Here is a 12,268-nt window from a genome sequence, read left to right as displayed (position 1 = left end):
TGGGGGGGGGGGCGCTCCGCAGGTGCCACCAGGTAAATCTTGGTCTCCTCGGATTGACATCACCTGGTGCATGCCTGATTAATCTGCACCTTCCCGGACGTCAGCTGCATTCTTGCACACATGGGAAGAGTTGGTGGTGAAGAAGAACCCGGAAGTGCACCATCCTGCCTCCGTTCGTCCAAACAGTCCAACCTTTTATTGATAATAGTGATAAAGGGGCGCCGTGGTCTGTCTGGCTACTTCCTGCTGTTAAGGGGCGTCGTTAAGGTCGGGGCCCATGGTTGGTATTTGGACGTATGGATGAAGAATAAAATAAGGCACAGTATTAGTATAGGAATGAGGAATGGAAGCATTTGTTGGAATATGGGCAAAACCCAGAAGGATGGTCCTGGCAAGGTTGGGGAGTATGAGATAGTTAAGAAAATTTAGTAAGTTTGAGGCAAGTGGGGGAAAGCCAAACTGATTTCCACTGATTGCTTTCGGTAGGGGCCCTTTTTAGCTGGGAATGAGGAACGAGTGCGCAAAGTAGTTGTTGGCCAGGCAGCAATTAAGGAGTGGAGTTTTTCGTGGAGTGGATGGCTTTTCCCTTACTCCTACTACAGAGATATTGGATGGAAGGCTAGGTCCAGAGAAGGACGGCAAAACAGAATAGGTAGCCTCGCTGTCGATTAAAAAATTGTCTTACCCGCTACCAGGAGAGTTTCGGCGAGGGTGATGGGGGTCCCCGAGTCTCGGCACCTTCAGTTGTCGTTGTCGTCCAGATGTAGGAGCTGGAAGGAGCTCCCAGGATCCTGGGAAAGGGGGTCACGTGGAGACGCAACACCTGTTCTCAGGGTGGGGCAATCAGACTTCCAGTGTCCTCCCTGCTGGCAAGCAGGGCAGGGGGTTGCTGGTGGACGAGGGTTAGGACATTCACTGGCCTAATGTCCTGATGCCTTGCACTTATAGCAAGGCTGCATTGGGGCTCGGGGACCCTGTGGACACCTGTTGGCATAGTGTCCTGCCTTGCCGCACTTATATAGCAGGCTCTTTTTGCAGCCTTGGAGTCTGTGGGGTGTGTGCTCTCTGGCATGGGGTTACGACTGGGCTGTAAAGCCTCTGCTAGGAGCTGAACCTTCTGTTCAAGGCGAGCTTGCCGTCTCCTCTCTGGAGTTATAGACCTTAAAGGCTAATTTAACTAGGTCTTGTATTGGTGTCTGAGGACCATCCTCTACCTTTTGAAGTTTTTTTTTTTTTTTTACGAATGTCAGGAGCTGATTGAGAAACGAAGTAAGATGCCAAAATGGTGGCCCCTGTGGGGGAGGCCGGATCTAACCGGGTATATTGGGTTAGAACCTCAGTCAGTTTAGGGTAGAGGTTAGGATAACCTGGAGGTCATGCCAAGTTAAGTCATAGGCCTGACAAAGGTGTCTAAATTCCTTTATGTATATGGTAGGATTAGCTGAGAAGTCACCTAAACGCTTCTCAATTTTGGAAAGATCGGCCAATGAAAAAGGGACATGTACTCTGACAACCCCCTCCGCCCCAGCCACCTCTCGCAAAGGTGCTAACACTGTAGGAGGGTGTGGGCAGAGATAGGGGATTCAAGACAGCCAGTTGGGGGCCCCCGAAGGAGGCATGGGACCGAGTGGATTACTAGTAGATAAGGAGGAGGAAGGAGGAGTCTGGATGGGGGGAGGAGGAGGAGTCTGGGCAGGAAGGGAGGGGGTGGAGAGAAGGAGGAGTATAGGGACGAGAGCTTAAGGCCCAAAAGCCGTGTACGTAATTAATTTCGGACCACTTGCCTAGCCGCTGGCAGAAATTGCTGAGGTCGATCACGCCACAGTGGAAAGGAAAATTAACCGCTTCCTCCTAAGGTCTTGTTTGAGCTGTAAGGTTTTTAAATTGGCTAGGAGGCACCCTAAGGGGGTGCTCTTTAGAAATTTGGACTGGGGGTTTCCCATTTGTTTCCTCTTTACTGACACAATGGACACAATGGAAATGGAAGTGGATCTCTGCCTGGCTTCAAAGCGTCCTTTGGAACCAGCAGAGACAGACTGGAGGCTCTTGAAGCCAAGGTGGAAATTACCTTCAGGCGGACGTCTCCATCCTGAACGGGTCTCCTGAGCCACTTGGTGGCTCAAAATGGACTTCGGACCTGCGCAGGATTTTGGCCGAGGGACACAATGGAAATGGAAGTGGATCTCTGCCTGGCTTCAAAGCGTCCTCTGGAACCAGCAGAGACAGACTGGAGGCTCTTGAAGCCAAGGTGGAGATTACCTTCAGGCGGACGTCTCCGTCCTGAACGGGTCTCCCGAGCCACTTGGTGGCTCAAGATGGACCTCGGACCTGCTCAGGATTTTGGCCGAGGGAGGTAAAGAGGAGACAAGGGCACTTACCCCAGAGAGGCCGTGAGAGTGAGGGAAGCGGGTCTCAGGTCCTGGTCTGTCTGCGGTGTGGAAGCAGGAGGAGGTTCCTCAATCCCTAGAGGCCTGAGGAGGGGTCTCCTCCCGGGTCTTCGGCACCAACTGATTTGTTTTTCTAAGACCACCAGAGTGGGCACAAAAGAACCAGCGAGTAGGCAAGGCTAAAAGCAAAACTGCAAATTTATTCTTTGGTCATCTAGCTTCAGGGACCGGAGCTGGGCGGGGAGGGGGGGTGGAGTTTCTAATACAGTCCCCGACAAGAGTGGGGGCTGAGAAAGCCCACCCCCGGCGCATCTGCTGGGAGCGACTTTTCTAGGAGTGGAAGGGCAATAGGCGGGGCACGGCCATGTGGGGGGGGGGGGCGCTCCACAGGTGCCACCAGGTAAATCTTGGTCTCCTCGGATTGACATCACCTGGTGCATGCCTGATTAATCTGCACCTTACGGGCGTCAGCTGCATTCTCGCACACATGGGAAGAGTTGGTGAAGAAGAACCCGGAAGTGCACCATCCTGCCTCCGTTCGTCCAAACACCAGGGAAGTCAGGTGTTCAAAGGTCTTCCCCTAGCATAAGCACCAGAATGCCTGGCCCTGCCCCAGCCCTCAATGTATGTTCATTCCACTTATTTGTAGCTCAGAGAGCTTTTTCACAGATGAGAGAGATTATAACCTACTTTTACAGATGAAAAAAACGGAGGAACAGTGGTTAAGTCATGTGATCAAGCATACATTGACCAGCTAACCAGCAAATCTAGAGCTGAACTCAGGTGTCTGACTGACTGGTGGGATTTTTCCAGTTTCTGAGATTTAAAACTGAATGAGCTGTTGAGAGATTTGCTTTGGCTAGCTCAGAATCTTGTTTGAGCTTTAAATTGTATTTATACCAGAGTAATATGTAGTTTTAAAATTCAAATAGTACTAAAAATGCTACCAAAAACTAGCAATAGGCTGCCCGACTCATCAGTAACCACTCATATTCCCTGTGTCCCTCTTCCGCCTCCCAAACCAGGCTTCTCTGTATAAACTTTTAGGTTTTACTTCTGGGATTTAACTGTATATTTATTTATTTTTTATTTTTTACTTTTATTTTTATTTTTGAGACAGAGTCTCGCTCTGTCGCCCAGGCTGGAGTGCAGTGGTGCAGTCTTGGCTCAGTGCAACCTCCACTTCTTGGGTTCAAGTGATTCTCCTGCCTCAGGTTCCCAAGTACCTGGGACTACAGGCGCGCATCACATGCCCAGCTAATTTTTGTATTTTTAGTAGAGATGGAGATTCACTGTTAGCCAGGATGGTCTCGATCTCTTGACATAGTGATCTGCCCACCTCAGCCTCCCAAAGTGCTGGGATTACAGACATGAGCCACCGCACCCACCAACTGTATATTCCTAAATTGCATATTTATACTGTCTACATCAATTCAACATCTTAGACATACCTATTAACTTCTTGTCGTAGTAAGGATTTAGTTCTTTACCTACCCTTCTTGTTTATAATCTTCCAGTATAGATCTATCATAGCAGTTTTTGCTAAACAAATGCTTAGTATTAACATTATTATAACTAGGCTGGGCTCTTGTGGCTCACGCCTGTAATCCCACCACTTTGGGAGGTAGAGGTGGGAAGATTGCTTGAGGCCAGAAGTTCTAGACCAGCTTGGGCAACATTTATAGACCTTATCTCTGCAAAAAAGAAAAGAAAATAAATTAACCAGGTGTGGTGGTACATGCCTGTGGTTCCAGCTACTTGGGAGGCTGAAGTGGGAAGATCTGCTTGAGCCTGGGGGGTTGAGGCTGCAGCGAGCCCTGGTTGCACCACTGCACTCCAGCCTGGGCAACAGAGTGATATCCTGTCTCAAAAGCAAAAGCAAACAAAAAATACAGTAATATAACTATGAATTATTACTCACTTTTGAGCCAAGTAGTGTTCTCTGATTTATTTTGCTTTCTATATTATTGTTAACTTTTAAGTAGTTAATAAGAGTCTGTTTTTCACTTGCTTAATTTTCTACCGCTGTTTTTCTCCCAACGTCTCCAAAATCTGAGTACCATAAAGGTGAAAAGTTATCTTTCCTTACCTATCATAGGAGTCACAGCGGATACTCCTATAACAAAAGATAGGTCAACAAGAGAAAAGCATAACAAATATATTTAATCACAGTTTTATGTGACATGGGAACGTTGAGAAAGGAAGCCCCAGAGACCCAGAGGAAACTATTTTTATGCTTAGTTTGGATGAAGAATGTATAGCAGTGTAGAAATATAATTGGACAAAAAAGGGTATAATACAGTGGTAATAGGGAAAAGCCCAGCAAGGCCTGTCTATTCAGATTTTTCAGGCCTCTGTGTACGATTACTTCCTCCCAGGTATGGGGCAGGACCCTTTCTGGAACGAGGGGTCCTAATCTATCAAACAAGGTACGTCAGCTAATTTTTTTATGGCCAGCTCCGATGCAGAAAGGCAAGGAAATGTTAGGGTAATATTTGTAGGAGTTTATTATTATTGTTTTAAATATTAAAAAAAAAAGTTCCACTGAGATTTTATCTTTTAAAAAAAATATTAAAGTTATTTGTAGGTATTCTGGCTTGCTTTTTGGGAGACTTGTTCTAGTTTTTATGGCCCATGTATGGAAAGGAGGAATTCTGGCCTCTCTGACTGCTTTGGGGAAGAAAGAAGGGCAGGAGACAGGAGGGCAAGAGAAGGTCAGAGAGCAACTTTCTTCTGAGGCCTTCTCTAATCTCATTTAGTTCAAAGTATTCAGCATGCCAAAGCACCATACTTTGGGGTATCATTTTCTGAGCCCCAATAGTACTTTTTCCACACATAACTACATATCAGGTAATTAATCAGTTCATTTTTTACCTAGACTCTTCATTCTGTTGTCCTTCAGTACAATGGTTACTTTTTAAACCTGGTCCGGCAGTGGTCCTAGAGCATCCTTTCCCACTCTCCTATCTTGCATCTCATTCCTGGATTCCATGTCTTCCTCTTTATATGTTTACTCTCACATTTTACCAAAGCCAATTCTGCAACTTCCTATGAAAGAGTGCATTGGAGGTAAATTTTTTGATACCTTGCATATCTGAAGATGTCTTTATTCTATCCTAAAACTTGGTACATAATTTGACTAGGTATAAAATTATAGGTCAAAAATTATTTTGGGGCTGGGCGTGGTGGCTCACACCTGTAATCCCAACATTTTGGGAGGCCAAGGAAGGAGGATCATTTGAAGCCAAGAGTTCAAGACCAGCCTGGGCAATAATGTGAGACCCTGTCTCTACAGAAATTTAAAAATTAGCCAGGCACAATGATATGGACCTGTAGTCCCAGCTACTCGGGAGGCTGAGGCAGGAGGAAAATAGTAACAACAATTTTCACTCAGTGATAGTACATCACTATCTTTTAGCTTCCAAAACTGCTAAGGAGTTTGATGCCATTCTGACTCCCTTTCTTTTATGTTACGTATTCAAGTTCACCTCACCCTTAAATGTTAAGAAACTATTTATTGCTGCCATCCTGAAGTTTCATGATGTCAGTCTTTTCCAATTGACTTCTTTTTTTAACTTTTATTTTAGGTTCAGGGGTACCTGTGTAGGTTTATTATATTTGTTTCATCACCCAGGTACTAAGCCTAGTACCCAATAGTTATTTTTTCTGATGCTCACCCTCCACCCTCAAGTAGGCCCCAGTGTGTGTTGTTCCCCAGTGCAGTTGACCCTTTTTTTCTTGACATGTCATAAATGCATTAACCACATACATCAATTTCTGTCTTATTTCCTCTCCTCAATTTCGTTTTTTTCTTCTGTTGATTTTCTGTTGCTCTGTCTCTTCTGTTTGTATTTTCATTGTACTTTGTAGAGGTATCTTTTTCTCTATTAAACATATTTTTTAATTGTTATATTTCTAAATCAAAAAGCTTTTTCTCATTCTGCAAGTTTTTTTTTATAGCATCCTGTTCTTGTTGCATAAGTGAAATATCGTCACTCATCTATGAGGATACTCACTCATTTTTCTTTTGTGTTGTCTTTTGTTCCCTACATTGCCTCTATTTCTTGTTTGCCTTTTCAATTTCTGTCTTCCATTTAGTAGTTTTTTTTCTTTTTCTAATGTCTGAGTATCCTTGAATCTCAACCATATTTTGTTTTGTTTTGTGTTTTTTAGAGACAAGGTCTCGTTCTGTCACCCAAGCTGGAGCACAATGGCATGATCATAACTCACTGCAGCCTTGACTTCCTGGGCTCCAGTTAGCCCCCCTGAATCAGCCTGCAGAGTAGCTGGGACTGCAGGTGCACACCACGACACCTAACTAGTTTTTTACACTTTTTTTTTAGAGATGGAATCTTACTATGTTGCCCAGGCTGGTCTCAAACTCCTGGCTTCAGTGAATCCTCTCACTTCAGCCTCCCAAAGTGCTGGGATTACAGGCATGAGTCACTGCTCTGGCCTCAACTCATTTAAGAGTAGGTACTATACCGCTCTTGTCAAGGGCAGCTGTGTGGGGGAGAGAAAAAAGAGAGAAGGTGTTGTTTGTTGATCAAATAGCTTCATGATAGAGCGCTCATGCTGCAGGGTACCCTTTTTATCAAGAGACTTTCAAATGTCAGTAGTTGGAGATTTTTTTCTGAGGCTCCTAAGTTCCTCTAAAGAAGGGTATTGAGTCTTCTGCCTGGGGGCCAGGGATCTCTGCCTGGCTGCCAGTGTTGCTGAGTTGAGGAGGCTAACCCTGCAGGCTTCTTCAAGTGTTGGACAGGCAGCCTCCTGGCTGTAGGAAGGAAGCTGCATCTTTTGAAAACTGTTACTGCCTCCACCCCAAGAAGTCCATTGCGGTTTCCACTTTCCCAAATTTGTTAAAAACTTCCTCTGATGTTGCCTCCTTTTGGGATATCTTTATGGCCTTTTTATTTTTTCACTGTCATTTTTACAGTGTCTGGCGAAGGAGACAGGTAAGCATGTTGGTCAGTTGGCCATGTTAAATGGGAAACCCCACAGTGCTGTTTTATAAATTGAATTCAAATCTTTTCATCCCTGATGTGATGGAGTCTCCTGAGTCTCCACCAGAGTTTTCCCTCAGCGACCCTGCCTGCCAGACCCCTGAGGGCATCGGAGGCTTCCACCTGCTCCAACAATCTCTGTCACTCAGTAGCTCCTGGGCTGCCAGGCATAGCAGAGTGGACCTCCTGGGTGTAGGTGGCAGTTTCATCTCTGCCACACAGCCCCTTGGATGCAGCTGCAGGAACAGCTGTGTGGAATGGAGTACACTTGCATTAGGGACTCTTCTCAAAGAAAACCCATCTCAACAGTCAACAGAAAGAGTAATTTGAAACACTTAACAAAAGATTTCTTACTCTACACACACTTGAGAAGACGGCGTGTCTCCCCTCAGATGTAACTAGTCTTCTTCCTACTCAGAGAAATTAGTACAGTGTGAATGACTAAGTAAGGCTTTTCAGGTGGCACAAAGTAATGCACCTCGATCAACTTTTTTCTTTTTATCTTAAGAATTAACTGCAGCTGGACACAGTGGCTCCTGTATACAGTCCCAGTACTTTGGGAGGCCAAGACAGGAGGATTGCTTGAACCCAGGAGCTCGAGGCTGCAGTGAGCTGTGATCGTGCCACTGCACTCCAGCTTGGGTGACAGTGACTGCAGAGATAAAGGCGTACCTCTTAACTGTCACACTGTAGAACCTAAACTGCACATAAACATACTTCAGTTTTCTAATCTGTATTTAGTAGTTAAATACTACTTTGAGAAATATCTTTTTGAGTATACTACATTAATGAATTGTTCAGCCCTAGGAAACAGCATGAGCCACCCTTCTTTAAACTTGTGAAAACACTTGTAAAATGGACTCTGGGAATGCCATTACTGATATTTCCAAATGTGCAGTTGCATCACACTCATTTTCATCTTGACAAGAAGAGTTACTTTTTTTTTTTCAGAATTTGGATCTCAGTTTGATTGGCCATATATTTTTTGCATAATGCTTGTGACTCAAACGGATTCATTTACTGGATTTTTGGATTTATAGACTTTACTGTCAAGCTCCTTCTAGTCTCTATGCATAAGGTATAGCGTTAATGCTTCTAATGAATGGCTACAGATAAACTGTATCATCTTCACAAGTTGTGCAGATTTCTATGGTTTTTGCTCCGTTAGGCCTATGTCATGCCACAGATTTTTGTTAGAAATATTTTAAGCATCTACTTTGGGAAGGCACCATACCACACTACAAAGCTAATCCTGTTAATACACACTTGTTTACTATTTAATCTTCAGGGAACAGATCCGGGATTAGTAGTATTTCTCATCCATTGTCCATCAAGTTACTTTCTCCCACATCTTATAGAAGGGGAGAATGAATTTTTTTTTTTTTTTTTTAAAGACAGAGTCTCACTCTGTCTCCCAGGCTGGAGTGCAATGGCATGATCTCAGCTCACTGCAACTTCTGCCTCCCAGGTTCTTCTGCCTCAGCCTCCTGAGTAGCTGGGATTACAGGCGTCCGCCACCACACTCAGCTAATTTTTGTATATTTAGTAGAGACAGGGTTTCACCATGTTGGCCAGGCTGGTCTCAAAATCCTGACCTCAAGAGATCTGCCCACCTCAGCCTCCCGAAGTGCTGGGATTACAGGCGCGAGCTACCACACCCGACCGAATGAAAATTATTTCACTTTTCCCTTAGTCTATTCTTGACTCCCTTTTCCAATACTCATTGTCTTCTAAAGGGTCCCTTAAACTATGCATAAGACAAGAGTCCGAATGAAGAAAACATTAAATCATTGTTTCTGTATGTTGCAGTCATTCTGAAGTATTAAAATGAGAGAGCCAGGTGTCATGGTCCCATGGTACACGACTGTAGTCCCAGGTACTCAGGAGGCTGAAGTGGGAGGATTGCTTGAGGTCAGGGGTTTGAGACCAGCCTAGGCAATACAACAAGACCCTGTCTTGAAAAAAAAAAAAAGTACTTCCCTAAAGGTTTAAAGGGTCAAGGGACAGACCTGAGCAAAAAATATTTGCAGATTACTCTTTTGGGAGGAGGTACAAATCGCTTTAGGAGCCCGAGAGTTGCTCTTTGCACAAACACCTTGCCTTCAGAATTTCCTTCCCATCTCGCTACCTGTCCCATCTGGAGACTTGCGTGCTCAGCATTCTGGGTCTCCTCTGGGTTCAGTCCCTGGATGGAAATAAGGAAGGCCTGGCCAGTCTCAGATGGCGGGTGCCACTGAGCACAGGGAGGAGAAGCATTCTGCTCTTCTCAGGTGATTGCTTGTCTGCAAATCAGTGATAAAAGCTTACTGTTGCTAAAATCTCTGATTAAAAATCCTACAGCCCCTTTTTTGCAGTAACTTGATGCGTTATGTTTACATTAACATAGTTGATAAGGTTTTGTTTTTTGTTTTCCAGTTATGAAAAACCTCCTCCTGGGCTTATCAAGGTTAGTGTGAAGTTTGTACTCTTAGTTATTCCACTAGACATACTTGTAGACTTAGTAACTTGTTATGAAAAATGATTGCATGATATTTAAATCTCCTTTTACCAAAAGCCTATTTCTTTCCTGCAGATGACTGAGGGGTCATAATTTTTAGTTTTGTCACAAGCCACTGCCTTTGCGGAAATTTCATCAGCCATGTTTCCCTTCCCCAAAGAACCAGTGCAGGCCCATGTGGATTCCTTGGCCTTGCCCCTCTTCTCTCTTGCTGGGGACGGCATCTCTATGCTCCTTTTCCTTGTCGGCCTCACCCAGCTCAGCCCCTCGGTCCATCCTGTGCCGGTTTCTTGAGCTCAGCAGCTCAGAGAGCAGTAAACTCTGAGGAGACCCGACAGCTCATCCAGTCCCACTCTCCGGTGCAGGCATCCCTCCTGCAGCTCCCTGGCCACAGCACCAGGGTGTGTGCGCATGAGGGAGACTTAGAGTGGCAGGCCACAGCAAAGAAAACTTGCTATTTCATAACTCTCAATGAAGAAATATTCTTTAAAAACATTAGTCTATTGTAAATTTAATATTCATAGAAACTTGAAAAAAATCCAAGTTTAAAAACACATTAATTTTAAATGCAGTTATTAATTGGCAAACATGCACATCAGAGATACAGCATGCATGTGACTATAAAATATGACAGGGCCTTCAGGGTATAATAAGCTATATCAGGCCATTTCTATTATTCCAGGAAGCCTGGTTTACTTTAATTCTACATTTTGAGGTAGTGAAACTTTTTTGTTTTTAATCTGAAATCTAATTTGGAGCTTACCACTCATTGCTATATAAGGACAGATTTTTCTGCTTCACCAGTAACTTTTCTCTAAGAACAGCTACATTGTTTTGGGTATAATTATTTTGGTACATTTGTTTCTTGTTTTTCCAATCAGGTGTAACTTGTCTTTTTTTCTAGTTTTGAGGGGTAACTAAGATATTGTTGGCACCAGAAGCCCAGGAAAAAGCCAGGCGAGGGTGTCTCCAAGGGGAGCAGGAGAGAATCCCAGCACTGTCTTGCCATGCTGTTTATACCTGTTCCCTTTTTTAGGAAGATGAGACTAAGCCAGAAGATTGCATACCAGATGTACCAGGCAATGAACACGCCAGGGAATTTCTGGCTCATGCACCAACTAAAGGACTTTGGATGCCACTGGGGAAAGAAGTCAAAGTGATGCAGTGTGAGTATGGGAGAGTTTCCCTAATCCATGCACCTTACACGCCACAAAGGGTGTTTACTTCTTTTATTTAACTTGTTCTCATCACAGCCCTCTTACAGCCAAGGCATGTTCTCCATCTTCTAGATGAGGAAGCATCCACCCCACCCCCTACCCCCATGCCATGTGAAGACAAAGAAAGAGGGCTGTCATCTTAAGCCAGGAAGAAAGCTCTCACCACAAACTCACCTTGCTGGGACCCTGATCTCAGATTTCTAACCTACAGAATGAATGAGAAAACCAGTTTCTTCTGTTGTTTAGGCCACTCAGTATACGGCATTTTGTTATGTCAGCCCAAGCTGACTAAGACACCATCTTTCTGCAAGTTCACCATGTTGCCTAAGCTAGTCTCGAAGTCCTGGCCTCAAGCAGTCTGCCTGCCACTGCCTCCCAAAGTGCTAGGATTACAGGTATGAGCCACTGTGCCCAGTCAACATTAATATTCTAAGAGAACTTGGGATTTTGTTTACTAAGTGACAGCTTTGAACAGACTCAACCTGAGAAAGAAGCTTTTATAGTGTCTAAAATAGTAAATGAGAAGCAGAGATACTTTATGAAAACATTTACTCTGAAAAATATACTGAGACACACTTTTAAAAAAATGTACCTGGCCGGGCGCGGTGGCTCAAGCCTGTAATCCCAGCACTTTGGGAGGCCGAGACGGGTGGATCACGAGGTCAGGAGATCGAGACCATCCTGGTCTACACGGTGAAACCCCGTCTCTACTAAAAATACAAAAAACTAGCCGGGCGAGGTGGCGGGTGCCTGTAGTCCCAGCTACTCGGGAGGCTGAGGCAGGAGAATGGCGTGAACCCGGGAGGCGGAGCTTGTAGTGAGCCGCGATTGCGCCACTGCACTCCAGCCTGGGCGACAGAGCGAGACTCCGTCTCAAAAAAAAAAAGAAATAAAAAAATGTACCTTTTGGGCCGGCGTGGTTGGTCACGCCTGTAATCCCAGCACTTTGGGAGGCCGAGGTGGGCGGATCACCTGAGGTTAGGAGTTCAAGATCAGCCTGGGCTACATGACAAAACCCCATCTCTACTAAAAATACAAAAATTAGCCGGGTGGTGCGCACTTGAAATCCCAGCTACCCAGGAGGCTGAGGCAGAAGAATATCTTGAACCCAGGAGGCAGAGGTTGCAGTGAGCCGAGATCACGCCACTGGACTCCAGCCTGAGC

The 12,268-nt window shown here is 44.9% G+C and overlaps 1 protein-coding gene across 1 annotated transcript in view; it reads left to right on the top strand.

The window, feature by feature from the left end:
* Positions 1-12,268, top strand: part of RP9 (RP9 pre-mRNA splicing factor) — a 22,725-nt gene that overhangs the window by 7,217 nt on the left and 3,240 nt on the right. Inside the window, exons 2-3 of the mRNA XM_026447959.1 lie at positions 9,806-9,836; positions 10,924-11,053. Of these exons, the coding sequence (XP_026303744.1) occupies positions 9,806-9,836; positions 10,924-11,053 (161 nt within the window). The remainder of the gene's footprint in view (positions 1-9,805; positions 9,837-10,923; positions 11,054-12,268) is intronic.

The sequence above is a fragment of the Piliocolobus tephrosceles genome, chromosome 8 (genome assembly GCF_002776525.5).
Source record: "Piliocolobus tephrosceles isolate RC106 chromosome 8, ASM277652v3, whole genome shotgun sequence".
NCBI lineage: Eukaryota > Metazoa > Chordata > Mammalia > Primates > Cercopithecidae > Piliocolobus > Piliocolobus tephrosceles.
This window is presented reverse-complemented; position numbering and strand designations above follow the sequence as displayed.